This window comes from Zonotrichia albicollis, chromosome 3 (assembly GCF_047830755.1).
Source record: "Zonotrichia albicollis isolate bZonAlb1 chromosome 3, bZonAlb1.hap1, whole genome shotgun sequence".
Classification (NCBI taxonomy): domain Eukaryota; kingdom Metazoa; phylum Chordata; class Aves; order Passeriformes; family Passerellidae; genus Zonotrichia; species Zonotrichia albicollis.
The window spans coordinates 72943265-72964477 of NC_133821.1; the positions used below are offsets into that span (position 1 = coordinate 72943265).

At 40.0% G+C, this 21213-nt stretch overlaps 1 protein-coding gene across 8 annotated transcripts in view; it reads right to left on the bottom strand.

Moving 5' to 3' along the window:
- NCOA7 (nuclear receptor coactivator 7) overlaps positions 1–21213 on the bottom strand; it is an 84285-nt gene that overhangs the window by 34670 nt on the left and 28402 nt on the right. For 7 of the 8 annotated variants that reach the window (XM_074537857.1, XM_074537858.1, XM_074537853.1 and 4 more), the window contains one exon: positions 4940–5193. In XM_074537857.1, coding sequence (XP_074393958.1) covers positions 4940–5193 — 254 coding nt within the window. Of the gene's footprint in view, positions 1–4939; positions 5194–13583; positions 13711–21213 lie in introns of all 8 variants that reach the window. The other variant, XM_074537860.1, reaches the window with a different exon arrangement.

Sequence of the window (21213 nt, forward strand, 5' to 3'; positions counted from 1 at the left end):
TTTACCCAGAACATTCAGAGGCTTGGTAACTGCACACACACTGCACTGCTCCTGCATCACTCCCTGCTAAGGGATGCCAGGGAAGAAAAGTAAAAAAAGGCATCTGCTTTCTGCCCCTAGGGAGATACTCTGGCACCTCCTGCTCAATGTGTGATATACTCTCTCATTAAATGGACATATACTACTTTCCTTCTCATGGTGTTTAGGAATCCTGCTCGTTTTGATGTAAATCAGAGCTACACTAAGAGGGGGTTTTGTTACTCTCACCTCCCACTCCTGCAGAAAATGAACACTCTGCAATGAATGGGAAAGGATGGCTTTATGATAACAGAGCAGAATGATAAGCCAGTCAGCTGGATTTTATGTTGTCAACAAAAGTAACTCTGTGATATGGGACAAACTCCCTAAATCAAACTTTTCTTTATGGCATATTCTTTAATGGAGACCAATTCCTCACATATGTTGCCTGCTTAGGTTTTCAAGCAAAATCAGTGGAATCTAGGAATATTATGCACATCTGCTATAAAGACACATTATATCACGCTGGAATAAATACATGGATGAAATTCAGAGTCGTGTTTGACCACTGTTACACTGCTTGCTTTCAGAAGCTCACACTTTTACCTGCCTCAGTGTCTTCAGTGGCACAACACAAATGCTTTCATCCAGTTCAGCAACTCCTGACAGGAAGTTGTGGTTTCCTAATCTTTCAATAAAAACAGGCTTCCCAGAGACAGCACGTCAAAACCAAGAAGCCAAGCTGCAAAAGTAGGTCAGCTGGGTTATCACAAGAAGAAGGGGAGAATATCCTGGGCACCAAGTACAGCAGCCAGAGCACCTATGCAACCACTGTACTGTGCCACACAGACAAATCCCCCAGAAGTCTGAACGCTGTTTACAGCAGCAACAACAGCAGAAGGAGTGAGACAAAGTTACAAAGCAGACTGCCACATAAGCCAAAAGATTATAAAATATAAAAGTATAGAGAAAGGATTGTTGTTTTCATTGATCTTCAGGAAAAACAACACACAGTATTAGCATCTCTTTTGCCTGAAAGCAAGAGAGCAAGGGCTGAATCTGCAAGGCAGTGTCTTACAGGATGAGATTTGGAGACTGGATGTCTCAAATTATTACAGAACCACAGACCCACTGAAGAACAGTGCAAGTGCTAAGAGGAAAGGAAGCTATGAGACTACACTGGAGAAACTTTCTAGCAGTAGGACCTATGCAGCCACTTAGCAGTGCCTCAAGGGAAATGATCATTCCCGTATACCATCAGGTTATTTGTAAGGGTGCCACCACAGTGTAAGCCGATGTGCTGCACTGAACAGTCTCGGCTGCGAGAGGGATGCTGGAGGATCCCTTCCTAGAGGATGCCCCAGTCCCACCGCCTCCTCCCTCCTCCTCCCTCCTCCTCCTCGGCTCGGCGGTGCCACCCGCCGGCTGCCGGCTTTAACACAACAGCGCACCTGCATGCGGGACAGGAGCTCCTGGCTGCACTGCTGGGCTTCCACCTTCCCCAAATAATCCAAGCCTTTTAACCACCTAACCCGAACCCTTCCCCAAATAATCCAAGCCTTTTAACCACCAAACCCTTCCCCAGATAATCCAAGCCTTTTAACCACTGTCTCTTGTACAAAGCTTGCCAGGGATAACCAAGTTCTGCACAGCCTTCAGAAGCTGTGCTAGTTCTTCCACCAGAGAAGAGGAATTTACTGAGTCAACAAAATCCCCATGACAGCATTGGTGCCTTCAGGAATCTATTAAAAAGCTATTAAAATCTATTAAAAAGCTCAGCATTCGAAGTGGGAGTCAGGATGGCACTGCATTTGCAAATTCAAAAAGGCAAACACATTCACGAGCCTCTAATGAAGGGACTGTGGTGTGCAAGGAACAAAATATAATGAGATGTTACGTTCCTTCCCCCAACTTTTAGAACAATAATGAAAGAAGGATTTATTGTCCTGTAAAATATGAAAGGGAGATTATTCAGAGGACAGTGGTCTTCATTCTGTTAGACTGACAGACACAACCCCTCTGGACTCAAATCATCTAATGACAGAAACTCCATTAATCCACAAAGCTTGGTTGTATCATGGCAATATGCAAGGCTGTTGCTACATTTAATAAATTTTCCTTCTGAGGAAATTTAAACATTTTGATAAAGTGCAGAAAGCATTTAAGGAGAAAAGAAGTAATTACTGTGTCAGATTTTCATAAAGTTATAATTATGGAGCTGTTTAAGTTGAAAGGGACCTTAAAGATCATCTAGCTCCAACCCCCCTACTATGTTCTAGACATCAGTCAAAGCTGGCTAGTTGGGCAGAAATAGACACCAAAACTCCCAAACCCTTCAGAAAACATAAATAGAAAATTGGTTAACAGAGAGAGTGTGCATGCTTTTTAGTCAGAACACTTCCAAAACATCAATAATGGGACAAGTCAGAGGGAAAAAAAGAAGGGAAGGGGGGATAGGGAAATGAGACATATATATCCCTGATATTAAATAATTGAGGTATATGTATCCCTGACATTAAATACTTTGAGGTATATGTATCTCTGACATTAAATAATTAAGACACACATATATACATGGATAATCCCTCTCAGACACTTTCATATGAAAGCATATCAACAATGAAAAGATAAAGCCTTTACAGATTAGTCAGTGCCTTCCCACCACTGCAGCTGACACATCTTCCAGCAGAGAACTGCTGAATGTAAACCTGGCAGAACTCAGCTGAGCAAGACAGATGAGTTTGACCTCTGCCATGCCATGTGCAGCTAAAAGGCAAACTACTTACACAAGTCCAGTTCTTTCAGATTGCTGTGGGTGTGCAGACAGCTCTCAGAAACTACTCAGGATGTTGGCAAAGGAGGCAGCTTTCTGGAGAGCAGCAGTGACAAACAGCTAAGCAGGTAACCCTGTGAGCTACAGCTGCAGTGGGTGAAGGCAGTGTAAGCCATGTAGTCCAGTGCCATGGCAACTAACAATTCTACTGAAAAGACTTCATTTTGGAACTTGCACATGGAGCCACGGCACTTGTTTCACAATCAACTCTTTTCTGCCTCTATTTACACTTTCACTTCTGCAATTTGGTGCTCCAGCTGGGTAAAAGCCTTTAGGAACAACTGGAAAGAAGGCATTTACACAAGGAGGAAGTTTTTATCTCTCTGGATTTTGCCAGTTGAGTCTGTGCTCAGCTCAACAACAGCATTAAATTATTTCTCAACAGAAATTCTGTATTTCTGCAGAACCCAGAAACTCTGCACACCTACATGATGGTAAGTAGCATTTCAAGTCACCCTGTAATGATGCCAATCCACGTGAAACCAGGGACCGCTTACGAAACAGACGTAAGTACAACCTGAGTTTGTACTGACTGTTGGATCACAAGTAAAAGACAGCTCAAAGACATCAAAGACACCTTTACATTCTCCTTAGCTAGCACTGCCACATTCTTCAGAGACAGAGAGTGATCCTATTGCCCCCTATCTCACCACACCAAATGCCAAATGTTGCAGAATTTTTAAATTTAATTCCTGAAAAACTTGAGAAAAAATTCAGCTACCTCACAAACACCTAAATTACTCTTGATACAAAGAAACAAGTGCTTCTAGAAGAAGCACTTTACTAGGAATGCAGCAGAAGCTTATATTTTGGTGTGTTTGGGGTTTTTTATATCAGCATACTACCAAAGCAGAAAGAATTTACGGGTTTGTTCATTAACAGTTCGACAGTTTTCCTTTTACAGATCTTATTTGCAGAACAGTGCAGTCAGAACTTCAGACAGAGAGAAGTTCTTTTAGTTCTCAAATAGTTATCTCATGACATTCAAATCTGCCAAAAGTTATAGCCTGATCAATAAATCACTGTAAACCCCAGGAAGCATTACTCCAGGGTTTATCTTCCCTATGGCAAGGCCATACTGCCTCATAAAAGGCGCTCTTCGGTTGTGGGCTAGTCTGCACAACCACCCAACACATAACATTTTCACTGCAGATTCCCTTTTTTTATCCTAAAATAAGACTCCTCCTTAGGAGTCAGCCATCCATGCACACACTCTGTGAGCAGTAAAAAAGTCTGCTTTGAGGATAGCTGGAGTTTTCTGTTCCATTCCTTCTCTTTGGAAAAGGATTCCTTACAAGACGGAACCAGAGTTCTCCAAATCTAAGAATTCATTACAACAAAATACCAAGAGAAAATCTGGAATGAGAAGTAAATAAAATCATATATCTGTATCTAAATCATATAATATAAATCACATCTAAATCATATATCTATATCTAAATCATATCATATAAATCATATCTAAAATCATTTAAGAGTACCTAACAAATTACAATCCAGAAATACAGATGTGTATATGACTCACCTCATATATCAATGTACAAATTTTTTTTTTCTCAAGTACTTGCAAAAAAAAATCTAAAAAGGAATTTATAATTAATTGAGTTACATAGCTTAGGGGGGAACAAGCCATCACACAAGCCCTTTGACATCTTGTTTAAAAATATGTAATTAATTTACTTACTTCCTTGCACTTCAACAGACAAACATGAATATGAATTAAGACTGAATCCTTGAACAGTATACATCAATTTATGAAAGAAATAGCCCTGCCAAAAAAACTCAATCCCATAAAACATTGAAAACTAATCTTAAAAATAACTAAAACTAATGCAATAATAAACTAACTGCTGCCTATAATAACACTGACTTTAAGAACTGAGAAACAGGATATAGGTATTTTTGTGAGAATGCAAGGTTTAAGTTAGTACCAGATATTTTGAACTATATAATTATATTTGCTTTTATAGGAAGGATATCCAAAGTTAATTATTCTTTTAAGAAAGGCCTACAGAATATGGGAAAAATACATTAGCAAACTACCAAAACAAACACATTTTAAAATACTATAGCATTAATATAACTCACCAGTACTATAGTATCTTTTAAGTTCTGTGCGTCTGATGTCTTTCAGTTGATTGTACTTTTTCTTTTTCTTTTCCTTGTCCGGAGCAGTTTCCTTTTCCCCAGGAAATTTACAGTTGTCTTCAGAGGAACTGATTTGCTCCAAAATAACTTTACTTTCATCATCTTTCTCAGAAGGTGTTTTGGAAACAGGAGATCCAGGGGAATTGGCAGAGACAGTCTCAGTGGTTTGTTTGACTTGCCTTTTCTTTTTCAAACTGTGCATAAAGAAAAGAAACCCACATTAAGATTTAGCCAACCTCTAGAGACAAGTAAACTCATTTTATAATTTGATCTTTTAAAAACTTAATTTAATATCAGAATTCCTTTCAACCCTTTAAAAATCACACACTTGGCATCAGTAACTTGGTAACTTAGACGATCTTACCTTATACTATTTTTTCCATTATATCATAATCTTAAGGATACTTTCTCAAGAATAACTAAAAAGTTTTTACTGTTGTTTACTGAGGAGAAGGAACCAAGAAAAACAAACAAACAAACCATTGAAAAACTGTGGGTTTTTAAAAGGACCATACATCTAAACGTAAAAAAAAAGGTACTGAATTCATGTTTTCAAGACGAAGCTTGGTATAAAATAAAACCTCAGATCACAATGTACTATAACACAACAGCTAACAACAATTCCACAGTCCACTGCTCCTGCTTAATAAAACCATCTGTTCTCATATAAACTTGTTGGTTTTTTCCATTTTGTCCAAGATTATCTCCTAGAGGCTACTCCACATCTGTTCTGGCACAACCCACACTAGCTGGTATTCCAGGCGTCACCCAGGAGCTCCTTCTGCAACATTAACAACGTGGCCACAAACTGCTTCTGCCAAAACATTTTCCAGCTGCCTAGATTTCTTCTGAGAGAAATCTTAAGCTACCTATAGATCTTCCAACTTATCACTATAGCAACAAGAGTATTTTCTTTTTAGAAGATTCCTTAAAGCACAAATCAAATGAGAAAGATGCTTCAGGAATCCTAAAACAGAATTTTCTGCTAAATCACCATATATAGCACTGAATTTGCTTAGTGAGAGTGAAGACTGACTTTATGGGTTGAGGGTCACTGTCACTAAAATAGCTCCCAGTTAATCACTGACTCATACCATCCCAAATGAAAAACTAATCTATCTAATGCTCCTTCTCTTCAGTACATTAACTTATTGGTTACAAGGTACCTAAGGGAGTGAGTAGTATATTTATCTTATTGATGCCAAAAGCTTTGCTTTGTGCACAGGAAGAATTATGCATAGAAAATACAGACAACCAGTGAGTCATCACAAATGGGAAAAGGTCTCATGAGCTCACAGCAGTAGCTTACATAAGTGAAAACTTAATACAGTAAGTTATTAATATAATGCAGGAGTTTCAGAGATTCTTTCTTCCACATTTTACGTTTATATCCTTTTCATGTATTCTTTTAGATTACAACATAAAAATACATAGAGCAACTGCAAATTTCAGAAAGAAATTTCAGTCTACACACCTTTTTTTAAAAATAAAATACTAAAACCAGTTCCAAGTTTAGCATGTTTAGACTGAGAAGGGTCAGCTTCTCAGAGTACATGTGACCAACACTTTCCAGTGAGACACTTCAAAACACAACAGTATTATTGTATTGTTTGTGTTACAATTGGTCTCTATCACACAGGTATGTATACATATTGCTTTCATGCGTCCCAAAATAGGAAGATTCCCATCCTGCAGCCAATCCAGCGAGGATGCTGTGTTCCCCACTCACTCAAACTCACAGATCTGTAAGATAACTTGCAGTAGTACCTCATGCTCTGCCCATCAAGAGACAGTTACTGTATATTAAATTTATGGATTCAGTCCTGACTACATATGAAAATACCACAGAGTGTGTTTTAGAAAGAGAAAAGTGACTACATCTATTTAACAAATGAAGTGTTTAAACTGACTAAGTGTTAAACTAGACTAATTAAAATTTGCATATGCAAATGAGGCTCAATTTTAACTAGTAAGCCACAGCCCTTCTAAAAGGCTGCTGAAGCAATCACAAAACATTACAAACACTTTGCATGCACAACGTGTATATTTAGCTCTGGTGTAAATCCTGGCAACACAGCCCTCTATGCTAAAACGACATATTCCTACCATGGTTATACCCAATTACAGAGTTCTAAATGAGCCACATTCCTGACTTTTGACTCCAGTGACTCAATGACCTTCCTGTGTGTGTGCATATCACAGGACACCCAAATCTGCTTCAGCAGATGAGAACTAGCAAGCATCCAGTGGCACCCCAGTTCTACTCACACTGCAGCAGAGACTTCTGTCTTCAGATTCACAGTCTATTTGTTTTGATCACAAACTGTTTAGTAAGCTTTATGTAGTATCTCAAAACAAGAGGAGAGCCACTAGTGGAAACACAGAACCCTTTTTGGCAGGGGCAAAAAAAGAATAAAGAGTAAAACCTCTCTAGAGGTCAACAGTCCTTCTGACAATACCAACACCTTCTGTCAGGACTTTCCTTAAAACATTCTCATTTTAACTGGAGTTTTCAAAGATGATCCTGGCAACTTTTAGAATGAAGAGCTAAAACAGAACTGGCCCATTAGTGATAGAAAAAAGAAAAGCAGAAAGGAGAGTCTGAACTGACTCACTGCAATGCAACTGACTGGTTCTTGTCCTCAGTGTTTAATTCTGCAGCACACTCCCACTCCTACAGCACACTGGGGGCTCACTACACAATGTACAGCATCCCCAGCACACAGCTGCTGCTGCTGCTGCTGTGAATGGGCAGTGTCACTGGTACTTCAGGTGCAAGTGATCAAGGGTCTGGGGACTCCATAATTTCTATTTCATCACCATGGCAGCTACCAGATTTTCAGATGGTGCCAGGCTTATTCCTGCCCACTGCTCTCTTTCAAGGCCATGACCATCCAACTCCAAAAGTGCTAATCTTGACATCAGAGAAAATGATTAAATTAGAACCAATTATCCATGACATTCCAGGCAGGACTCAGAGTAACTGCAACTCTGTCTAGGGTTGTGATCTCTGCTTGCAAGATGATTCTTCCTGAGGTTCCTAAAGCCTGGTAAAAATTACCAAATTACCCTCCAATTCAGCACTCCTGAAAAGCCTTGCTGTAATATATCAAGGAAAACAAGATACAGCATTTAAAGCCATAATGGCAGCCTCAAACCTACTATGCTTTTTGACAGCATGCACCCTCTTAGTAAAGCAAAGGCCTGTATACACACAAGGCAATTCATCATTAATGTACACTGGTACAGGGCAGCAGAGACTGGGCTGTGAAGAGCATGGATGAAGGGTTTGGTTTACTGCATCTTAAACCGCATTCCCTTGAGGCACCTCCCTCAGCCTCCATTTACCCTTCTCTCACACTGACCTCTACATCCCACTCAAGCTGCCAGTCCTTCCACAGCTCAGATTTCAAACCCATCACCCCCTAAAGAAGGTAGAGGCTGAAAATCTAATCTACTCTTCTGTCAGGTCTCAGGTATTTGCTAACCTTCATGACAAGAGCTGATATGAACAATGGTTTTAAGAACATAATTTGTTGAATTATTTCTTTTTTCAACTATTTTGGAAGATTTTGAGTGGGTTTGTTCAGTTTCTAAGGGGATGTCTGTGCACAAATCTAACATTCAGTTAGTTATAAAAGTAAAAGGGAGCTGAACAACAACAAAAAATTGAAACCCCCCCAGTTTGATCTTGTTCTGCAATTAAATCTGCCTTTCAGGCAAAACAAGATGCAGACAGTGAATTCAGAAAGTGTTGATGCAGAAAATGCTTGGTTTTCAGTATCAGTTGATGGATATGTTGTGTTCCACAAAGAAAGCTGCTGGGGGAAAAAAGAAAAAGAAAGAAACAGGGAGGTCAGGATAAACAAGCATCTTATCTGCAAAAACACTCCTGTTTATGAAGAAAGTCTTACACATCTGCACTTTCATTTAGACACAAGTTAACATTTTTCAAGCTAGTTGATTCTGACAGGCAAAACATTTCTTCTGAGTTTATACAGAGGGGGATCTGTTTCCAGCTCCTCAAGTGCTTTCTGAACAACAACCAGTAAGGCATTTTTGAAGTTTGTCCAAATACAAAGTTTGCCAGTAAAAGCAAAACTTACTACAATACAAAGATCATTTAATTTAATAAAGACTAATGATCTGAAATGGGCACAATCTCAGAGTAGGCAGGTAAAAATGCCAGGTTAGCAGTGCTTACTTAAATTAATTAGCAACTGACTGTTTAATATCTTGGGCACTGACTTACAGGAAAACAGTTAGGAAGGATTCCAAGAAATAGCCTACTTCATCTTCCAGACCCAACTCTATTTGACTGCCTATGAAAGTCAAATAACTAATTTTTAGAATAAAACAGCCTGAATTTCCCATTACACTTACAAGGCAGGTGGTTAGGATAAAAAGAACTGCTCAGAGAAAAGAGGGGGGATTTTATCTGCTAACTTCCACTAGAAACTACAAGCAACCAGTAAAGCAACTCTGACACTGTGACAATAAAGACATGGAAATCCAACAGTAACTTCTTTCCTAGAAATTTCATTTTGCTTTGCTTAACATTCAATAGGACAATTCAATAGGACCTCATTCAAGACATAATGGAACAGTCGAAGAGCCCTAGGTCCTTATCATAGGATGATCTAAAAAACTCCTGTAATAGTAAGGCATGTTTTTTATGATGTATTAGATTAATAAAGATCATACACCACAAACAACTCTTGCTTTAGAAACAAAAGCATCTAATAAAGTGGCCCTCCAAAAATATAAACAAAAGAAGGGGGAAGGGAGAAGAAATCTTTTTATCTTTTGGCTGACAAGCCAAAGTTTTCCTTTTTGGATATTTTCCACAATGTGCATCCTCTAAAATGTGCCTTGATATCTGGCATACAATCATGTTAACATCCTGCGAAGCACAAACAGATCATGTTTCTCAAATACAATTTTTAAAAATCTATTTATGCATACAAACAATAAGATTACAAAAAAAACCTTTAAAACACTTCAAACACCTTTATCTGTTTTGTTCCCATTAGGATTCCTTTAGATAAAAATTATTTGTACCCCAATTATTTACTTCAGAATTAATAATTTTAATCTTAATTTTAATATCTGCATTGATTATAATATATAATAGTTTCTTTCTACCCTCCATGCCTTTCTCCACCCATCTGGAAGAGCTAAATAAATCAAATGTCATGTCAAAAAAAACCAAAAACAAACCCTACCTACCTACCTACAGCAATCTGACAGTACAAATCTCCATTAGTCACCCACTGGTCTGATCTAATCAGGCCTTCTCTCCCAGCCTGCACAGATCACCCCTCTCCCTTTTACTCAGCTCAGGGCCAGCACGACTCAGCCAGCTCCAGGCACGGCCCTGCTCTCATCCCAACCCATGAACCTGAGGAATAAGCAAATCTCAGACAAAATAAATCATTGCTGCTTGCAAAGCCAAACGAAGTCAGACTGCTTGGCAAACCATAACAATTAACCCAGACCTTCCCAGTGCAGCTTTCACTTCAGCACAGAAACAAATACAAAGCCATTCACCCTCAGAAATCTTCCTAAAACTGAACAGCATCCACCCCACAAGGAAGCACACTCCATGGAACACCAGCCACTTCAGGCTGGCACGTGTCCTGTTTTGGAAACAAGCAAGCCACAAGGCTGTGTGTTTTCCATCAAAACAGACTATTAAGGCAAATGTAAGGGAGAGAATACATATTTTGCCAGATATTTAAAAAATACCTTTATATATTTATATCTGTGTATCTTCCACAGAGAGGAAAAAACTACAAAAAATCAAGTCTGAAAAAATTATCAAGGACATCCATGTAGTTACAGTATGGTGGTGGCAGACACTCAAAAGTGTCCATAACCTGGTCATTCCAAAGGACAAAAAACAACTCCTGAAAGCTGTTAGCAGCACGGGTCAAAGCTGGAAATTTCCACTTTTATTGGAGCTCCTGTTACTGATTGACAGCAAGTACCAGCACCAGGCTACACAGATGGTCAGCCAGCAGCAATGCTCAAGAAAGCTGGCGTGCTCCAGAGAATGAAGTGCTGTCCTGACAATCCAGGGTATGCCTGTTTTCTTCCCAATATTGCCATTAGCTTAAAAACCAAGTTACTACATCTGTTTCATCAGCTGTAATGTGGAGGGGAGGATTTATAGTAAAGTTGTTCTGGAATTTTAAAGACACTACACTTTCTGATGAATTCTTAGATTAAGTAAAATATGTTCATCTCCCCTCCCAGTTTTCTAACTTAGATCAGGGAATTTTAAATATCTCATCTAACATATTTTATGTTTATTTAAGGGGTGGAAATAATCCCTGCTTCCCTGGGTAAAACTCAAGGAGGGTTTTGAGTTGTCTGAAAGTTTTCATTTTCCTAAATTTAAGACTACAGTGCTCCCACACACCTTAACAAACTTTCCATTTACAAAAGCAAAAGTATCCCCATCTTTTGTGTTTACTTAGCAAAAGAGGTTATGATGTATTCAGCACTCGGCTGCCATGACAACAACTTAATAAAATCTTTTCCATAGGAAAAATATTCTGGAAAGCTATTTTGCTTGCATTAGACATCTATTTGATTCTCTCCCTTATAACGTTAGTTACTGCAAGCTCTCAAAGACCAGCCTTAGGCAGAAGGCAAAATGAAGAAGTCATTCCCTCCAGACAGACTCCTTTAATTTTGCCAGAAGTTCACTTAATAGGCTTATTCAGTCAGAGCAGCACCACAGAACTATTTTGTGACAAATACCAACTTGATTTTTAACACACTTCCATGGTGCTCCTCCTGCTTTCGTCTGCTGACAGTGCCAGACACTCTCTCCTACTGTGGTGCTCATTCATCACCCCAAAGGCTCCTACACATGCCAGGAATTCTTCTGAAAGTAGCTCAACTAGACATTCTCCCTGCACTGAAGGCCTGGCAAGGGAGCGATGGCCCTTCCCTGTCACCTCCTGTCACCCTGGCTGGCTCCCAGCTGCTCTCCCCCACTTAATGCCAGCCCCTGGAGCCAGCACTCCACACCAGCTGAGGGAAACTGCAAGGGAAAGGGAACTGCAGTCACACAGCAAGGGAGGATCTTGCAGAGAAGCTGCACAGTGGTCACACCATAGTAAACCTTCTCTATTCTGATGAGGACAATAAGCTCATCAAGCTGGCTGACGCGTCTCAAGTTCCTCCAAAGCTTTGGTAAACTTCTCACTCCCTGCCTCGACTGAACACTCTTCATAAAACTCAAATTCCACGGAAAAAAGAGGAAGGCCCTTTAAAATTAATATTTAATTAACACAGGGAAACAAAAATTGAGACCAATCCCAAAGGTAACAACAGAGTACGTGGAAAGCTCTGGGGGACGTGTGCTACTCCATACAGTGGTTGCTCCACACCCACTTTCTCAGATCCCCCATGTAACAAAACTTCCTGATTATAGAAAGCAGTTTTCGTATTGATTAAACTGCCTGAAAAAAGAAAGAAATTTAGTGCTCAGTGACTCAAATGGCAATAAACATCCGCAAGGAAGCAATAAAACAGTAGGTGAAAATCAATGGTCATTTACAGCAAAGCCCACAGGAAATGTGCCACACATCATGCAACAGTAGTGTAGCTGGAAACCACCTCCAGGAAAAAAACCTCAAGGAGTGCTATCTTAGTATCTCTTATATGAGAAGTACCAAAGATACCAAATTAAATTCTTTCAAGAATTACATTCAGATAAAAGGGAAATCCAGACAAAAATAAATAGCTCAGGCATGTTGTTTGCCAAAGATGTAAAAAGGTACAAAGAGCCAGTATGAAAATTCATCATGGCAGGGCCACAGAGAACACAGTGACAGGGATACAGTCTTTCAGTTCTGGTGATTTGGTTAGTTTGTTTTGGTTTTAGGGGCTTGTTTGTTTTTTTTTCTCAGAAGGACACTACATGGCAAACTGTTAGAAGGCTGTACACACGTGGGCAGACTCTTCAAGGATACCTGCAGGCACTCCCTTTCTTTTTCCATCCCTCATTCTTGAGCATCGGTGTCTGGACCCCAGCAGAAATCAAGAATGGTGAGTGCAACAGTAAGGAGGCAAAAAGCACAGCAAACCTCCAGAGCTACACACTATTTGAGGAAAAGGAGACTTGTCTCAAAGCCTGTAGCTCAAAGCAGCACCTTTAAGACACTTCTACTAGCAAAAGAAGGTACCTCCCTCTCTCTCTGCTCACCACTGATTCTGGCCCCAGGAGCTGTCCCCATTCTTGCACAAACCCATTTGTTGCAGCTGCACAGGGACCAGATCTGGGAAACTGTGTAGGTTAAAGGTAACCCAGCAAAAATACCAATACATGAATTAATTTTTCAAAACTGGACCAGTCTCCCATTAGATCCCACCTGGCTGTGCTAGCATTGGTGCCAACACAAAAGGAGGCAGCCTTTTGTAAGCAGAGGCAAGACTGCTCCTCCAAGCAGGCACTTTGCTGAGATGGAAGGGTTTGTCAAGCAACAGCCTCTGCCGTGTTACTTGAGACCAGTAAAAAGAGGATGCCAGAAAGCCAAACCAGGCACACACCACACCATGCCCAACAGACCTCTGGACTGGAGCACTGAAGTGGTCATGGCAGATTCTTCCCACTTATCCAGAGAAGGTGCTTTGATGATGGGAAATTTTCACAAACATTGGCACTCCAAGGGCTGGAAGATGGGCAGCTTCCCCTGCTGCAAAAAGGAAACAGTGACTTTGTTCCTGCTTCTCCAACAGCAGCAGAGAGAGAAGAAAGTGTTGTTTTCTCCATAAAAAGCATCTTAATGTCGAGTAAGTTGACACAACTCAGTAAGTGAAGTCACCTGTCAGTGTTTGCTGACCAAAAGGGTTGGGGTGATCCAAAAGTTGCTGTGGCTGAGAAGTCAGTGACCAAAGTAAAGTCAAAAATTCAACAGTTTTCTTATTTAAATGACCAATAATAGAGATATCTTAGAGAGGGAGAGGACTTAAGTACCTGTCTTTGCATTAGCCTTTGCTTTTCTTAAGAAAGTTAATTTGCAAATTACCATTTAAATTTCAAAGTGCTCTGCATCACTGCATCAAGCTCTATGGCATCAAACTATCAATTTTAATACAGCTTAAAAAAGAAAAACATGAAGGAAAAAAAATACACTTTCTCCTTTATATCATTAATAGACAAGGCCAAGGTTTTTTCTTTAAAAAAAAAAAGTCCCTAAATGGAAGCCAAACCAATGGCTTTAAATGCTAACTTTCATAATAACACCAAAATTATCCAAATGTCACCACATATTTCTCAAGGATTCTGTTAGTAACAGCTGGATATCACAGTATAACAGATGCTGTGCACAGGCCTACAAACAGGTTGAAAACTTATCTATTCAGGAACAAATTTCAGCAAAAAACACAGCAATTTGAGTGGAAAAAGGCTTTATTTAAAGTATTTTAGAGTAATTGCTAAAACCAATGTCAACCAACCAAATGCATATCTCATTTCTCAACACTGTCCTCAAACAACCTGCATTCATTGTCCTCAACTTGCAACCTATTTTGCATGTTGAGCAGTTTGATGGCTTTCCTAAGAGACTTCCCATGAACTGGCAAGCAGCACAGAAGAAACGTCCAAGGTAATTTAGGATATTGTAACATGGATTAAAGTTCTGAAAAGACACACAGCCATGCTGTCATGGAGGAATAAAAAAGAATCTGTAGTTTCAGTGTTTAGAATAATGGCTGATATTGTTTCATACAACAGATATTTCATAAGTGAGAATCATAATCAATCTACACCCTGAACAGGTGTCTGCATCATATCTGTACAAAATAATATGGCATCACCTTTTTAATACTGTAGTGAAAAGGCCATTAATGACAGGTATAAAAATGACAAGACAGGGAGAGCTTGTCTACATGGGACAGTCACATGGCAGGCATGTACAAACGTAACTTCTAACAAGCATATACCTTAAAATGAGAATTTGACATGGTCTGATATTTTTCAGCAGCCATACCATTTACATTAGTGTAGTCGGTCCTCAATTACACTCTTCAGAGATAAAATGTGTATTAATTACTACTTCTTAAAACTCCTCTGTGGGTTTTATATCAAATATTACATTATTTATTAATTTATTTTTGCCTGAAGAGTATTTGCATTTTTTCATTTTCTCTTCAACTGAAACTTTTAACCTGCAGTCAAAATGTATATGGCTGGGAGGGGAAGAAGCAATGACTTCAGGGAAACTGAAAAAGCCAAAAGTAAACCTTGCCCTCTGTCAGCGTGATGAAGATGGGAAGACACAAGAGGCTCTGCTCTATCTCTATGTTCTCTGGACTCTCTAAGTCCATGAGGCCTCACTGCACTTGAGGCAGTAGCTGAACTACAATAATAAGCTGAGGAAATAAGGAATGTAATCCTGAGAGGCAGCCCTTCTGCTCCTTGCAGCAGCACACCCAGGAGGCTGAGCGCTGCTGTCCCCTCCCTGCACATGCAGAGCAGGAGGGTGGTGGGGACAAGCAGGCCAGGAGCCATCTTCAGCTCTCCTGGTACTTTCAAGGACAACAACCTCCTATCAAATCTAGCCAGCCCATGCCAGATAAGGAAGGTGCTCTGTGACATTGTGTCCCGCTGCCTGCCATTATTCCCTTCTGGGCTGGGAAGGGAAGCTTCCTGGCATGCTGGGTCCCACCCTGCTATGGCAGGTGGGTAAGGAGCTGCTGGCATTCCCTCCCTTCCCCTCTGGTGCTCTGGCACCTCTCCCTGCAGCCACAGTGCTTTGGACCTGCTCCCACCCCTCGTGCCTGCACAGCTCAGCCCCTACAAGCAGCTTTCACTGTTCTGTAACACCTAACAGTCTGGTTCCTCACACGCATAAAATTGCTCAGATGCATCTGTCCATGAGACCAGAGTCATATGCTGTAGTTTTGGGTTGCCAAAAAAAAAAAGGAAAGAAAAAAAATGGCAGTATTTGCAACAACAAAAAAATCCTCCTTAGCCTCGTGCACGCAGAACTGCAACATGCAGCACCTGCTGCGGTCCAGGTGGAAAGACCAGCATCATCTTTTTAACATTTAGCTCCCTAACAGATAGGGAACATACAGATAAATCTTCTGCTTGAGGAGATTTGACTTTTAAAGATTGTCTGATTGAAACATGTGATTGACACCTTCAAGTCATTTATTTATAGAAGCAGTACTGAAAGTAAAAATCCATTACAGAAATGCAGGTATGCCAAAACCATAATATAATTTAAACTAAGCTTACCAGTGATTGGTTATCTGCTAAGCTTACACCTACTGAAATAAAAATAGCCAGTCCAGAAAAATAGCAGCAGAAGCCTGAAGTTATTAGCAGTATATTAAGTGTTACACAAGACAAGTTCTCTGTGCCAGAAACTGCTGCCTCACAGGAAAATACTCAGTGTATTAAGACATCCAGAGAGCTGATTTATGGCTTATTTACATTACAAAGGTTTTCCAGCATAAGGACAATTATCTCCCTCCTCCCCAAATTCCTAATCACTCCTGCTGCTCTCCTTGGGATATTCTCTACATAAATCAATAGGAGGAATCCCACAGATCTCAGTGGAATAACATAAGAGACTTAAAGCATAGGTAACATACATCTTAAAATTTCAGATGATCCTAGGAAACTCTCCTTACTCAGACTACAGAGTAGGCCAGAAAAAACCACCAAAAACCTACACTTAACAAGTCACCTCCAGATAATCAGATTGGCAGGCACAGGGTGGGGTGGAAGAAATCCCTTCCAAACACTGTCTGGCAGCTGGATTAACACTGAGGGCATGAGAGTTTACCATGGGGAGCCTAAGGCCACCAGGAATATGCAAACAGCCTCTTACCCTTTGAAAGCTCCAGAGCAGAGGCAAAAAGCTTCATTTCCTTGGGGAGGCAAGAGTGGGGAGCCCATGCCTAAAGGCATGCAGCAAAAACTTCAGACCGTGCATCTAGTAATTCAGATACAGTGCAAGCAGACAGGTGTACCCACTGTATTTCCCCTCTTACCAACAGAATTCCCCTAGTTAGCTATAGAGTGCTATCCAGTCTCCCAGACAGAGGGGGAAAACTGCCCCTTTCCAAAAGCATGCTCCTGCAGGTATCATTCATACCTTTCCCCTTAAACATGCAGCACTCTTAGCAGAAATAGACTATATAATGTGGCATGGCATATGGCAAAAGCCTCAAATGATGGCAGATACAAAGGCAGGCAATTTTATTCATGAGCCAGAAACACTTTCCCTGAGGGTACATGTCTGTCTTCTTATCAACCTGTGTTTTCTTCAAGCCGGCAAACTCTAACTTAGCTCACAATGCTGACTGTTCTCCTTCTCAAAATACTGTACAGCCCACTCCCTACTCCCCGTGGTACAAAGCACAGGAGAGCTGACCAGGACTGCTGCCAAAAGGAGCTAAGACAGTTGCTATTTCTCAGAGCATGAGCAGGAGCTGATTAACAGCACCACTAAAAAGTCAGTACCATTCGGCATCTGTTTAGGTGGCTGCTTCTGGAAGGTGCTTTCATGCTGGGGCAGCTCAGCGATGGCAGCTCTGTCATCCATAAAGACACAGCAAAACCAGAAGGCTGAGTGTGACCATTTCCTTTCAGCAGCATCTTACACAGCATCACTTCAAAATCAACCATGCCACCACACTTCTGCCAAGTATTATACTACATTCCCACCAGTGTTTAAACTAGACTTAATTTTAAAACAGTTCACTGGGGTTAAACAGAATTTTATGCAGTAGATGCAACAACTGCCTAAGAACAGAAGAGAACACCTGGGAGGCTGAAAGGACAAGACCATATCTGCAGACACTTCAGAAACAGTACAACAATTTAAAAATGTAATTATATCAGATACAGTAAGAAGTCTGTATCTCACCTATCCAGAAAGCCACCTTGTGATGCCTAGAAATTTCATAATTTTTAAGATAAGTCTTTAAATCCTTCCAAGAGCAAAAAGGTAAATGGCATGGCCCAGGAATGTCCAGGAATGGCTGGACCAGGAATGTCCAGCACAGCCCTCAGTGCCTGGCATTCCCAACTATAGGCTGCAGGAAAGGGAAGTAGAGGAAGACAAATTACATTGCAACTATGTTCATAGCCACTGTTATCCAAACTGCACAGATGTCTACATCAAAAGGCCCATGGTGTGACTATTTATGTTCTATAAAGAAGGCTAAATAAGTTTCTTTTTAAAGGCTGATTAAGAGACACCCAAAGGTCCCTTTGGGAAAAGCAAATTTAAGGTCCTTGAATGCTTCTGTCTAACAATCCAACCTTACAAGAATCTTGCAAGGTGAAAAATTGTGAAATTACTGGTGTGACACAGTACATTTGGAGATTAACTAAACTCTCTTCTCTGCCTAGTCTGCTCTCAAAGAAATCAACACAAAACTCCACCTTTCTTCTCTGTCCTAAAAAAAGCCTCTTCCTTCAGAGGCCACGCTGTTACCCAAGTCTCACTTCACATGCAGGGGGAAGTGAATGGGTGAGGAGGTTAACCACGCTTCCCGTCTTACACAAGCTTTGTATCTCCATAAATAGCATTTCTGGTACTGGAAAGTTTCAGAGAAGCCTGAGGAAAGCCTCAGGGCCCCATTAAATACTTTCACTAATTCTGTTAGCGGTAACAAAATTCTTCCTCAATCCTAAATGACTCCACTACTCTTGAGGATGAAAGCACTGGAAAGAACCAAGACTACAGAAACCACTATCTTGTTTATGTTTCCCAGAGGAAGCACTCACATTGGGAATAATTCTGAGATTTAAAGACTGAAAACAGAAAATGGTGATTCATGCTCTTTTGCTGAATTCTGTCCTGCACCACAGAATTACAAGACTGCTAACCCAGAAACCTCGGAATCCAGAAAGCAACTCCAATGTGAGATGAGGAAACAGTTCCCAAGATAAACAGCTGTTCAGCTTCTCCCAGGCAACACTTCAGAAAAAGCAGGTTCAATTTTCAATTTCCCTCCCAACTCTCATTCTCCAGATTTACACCTATGATAAAAAGAAAACTTTATATATATACATCTATACATATACACACACACATATATATATACACTCTACAAAGTTTGTAAGCAATGACTAGCAAGTGTCTCTCAAGCATCTGAAGGACGTGACCAACCTCCCAAAGCCCCACCTAACAGGTCCCAGGGACGCTGTCAGTGAAAGTTTAGACATTTTTCAACTTCTTACACTACGACATTTGCAAAGGGCAGCTAAAATACTGACCTCCACCTCAGAAGACAGAATGTTTGCTAAAAACATGGAAACCCCTCAAGCATAAGTACCTGGCAGGAAAATCATAACACTGCGTGTTTCAGAAAATATTTTATGGGTTTTTTTCAGCTATCCATCATAGCAAATCAACTATCCTCCACACACACACGCACACTAAATTACAGAGCAAATAATAACCAGTGTGCCCCATAAATCTGAAGTAGTGATATATTCAGCCTTTTTTACAAAATAGAATGCCTCAGGCATACATGATATTGCCTGAAACAATATGAATAAAATGCAATACTGTTATTCATTTTCAGTAACTCAATTATGAGGTAATGTTTATATACCTGGAAGCAGAGCTAAGATATTTTCATTGTACAGATGAACTGAAATGATGTATTATTTCCTAGAGACATTTAAAAATATTTAAGCATCTCCAGGATCTTGGCTTGACTATTCTTCACACCCAAGATAAACCTCCATGATGGTTTAAAAACAATGTGTGGAAAACTTTTCCTCCTAAAAGCAAAAAATAAAATATGGGTGCTACAGGAAACCTGAATAAACATCAACACATTGGCTCAGCAGAATTAGAACAATTGCAAGGAGGCAACTGGTGGAGGAATAGCGAGCTGAGGAGCAGCCAAGACCTGAAGTCTGTTACATAGATATAATGAGCCTGGCCAAAAAGAACCACACCTAACAGAAAAACTTATTAAAAGGTCTCACATACATGAGATGCCCTCAAGAAAGTAACTTTGTACATATATATCTTATCTAGGTTCTCCTCTCTCCTAGCTACCACTGATGTCCTTTTTCCACACAGTCCCTCTATGCTTTTTGTATGAAGTGCAGAATTACTGAATATGGGAATAAAACAGAAGACAGGAAAAGTCCCAATGAGATGCTTACAAATCTGACAGCTTGCAATATGCAAAAGACTGACCAAGGGAGTGACCACAGCCTGTCAGACCAAGGGTCTGTGCAAGCCAACATCCTGCCTCCAACAGCTGCCAAGAGCAAGGATCAGGGAAAAACAATAACATGAAAATTACATATAATGCCTTCCCCAGCTCAGCTTTCCAGAATCTAGCTAACAGCTCAGTAGTTATGTATCAATGATTCCTACTGTTGGAATTGTTGTGAATACTTAAAAGGGAAGCTATGGTTAGGTCATAACCAACAATGGGACAGAAAAGCTGAACACCACTTGGTGTATGGTTTTATTTATTTTTAAGTATTAAAAATAATTGGAAGGGGAAAAAGCCTATAAATTAGAGCTGGTAACAAGTAAACAACAACAGCAGTAATCACTTACATTTATCTTCTTTAAATCTTGGGTTTAATGTATAAATCTTTACCTGTATGGATGTAAATTTAGGTATTCAAGCCATGAACCTAAATCAACTTAAAACATGCTGTGAATTCCTTTATTTCCCTTAGATATTGGCATCATAAGGAAAGAGGAGGTGAGCATCAAGCTATACAACTGGCTTCAGGTTCTAAAAAAGTATTAAAAACCTGGAGCTAAAAGGAGTCTCTGCCTACTGGGATGGCCTTTGGAGCATATCCTAGACATTTATGTGGTTTTCTCAATAGAATGATGGTAGCAAGACCAATGTAAATTCAATAAACACAAAGGCACCCAAATCCCAGTGAGAATATTTTCCCTAGTACAAGTGCTTCGTTTTTGGCTTCAGAAATACGGCTCTCAGTAGTGACCAGAAAGAAATTGGTCACTGAAAACTAAAATTCATAATTCCCCTGGAAACTATTAAGAAATCATTCAACATAAGGATGGCTTTTACAGTTCATCTCCACACAGATTGTTCAGATTAAGTCACCACAAGTTGAAGACATAGCAATTAATAAAATTAATGTAAGTATTTTGGTCAACTTGTTGAAAAGCAGCAATTTTTCATATAAAGTACACTTATTTCTTTTCCCTAAGACAGTAGGAGAC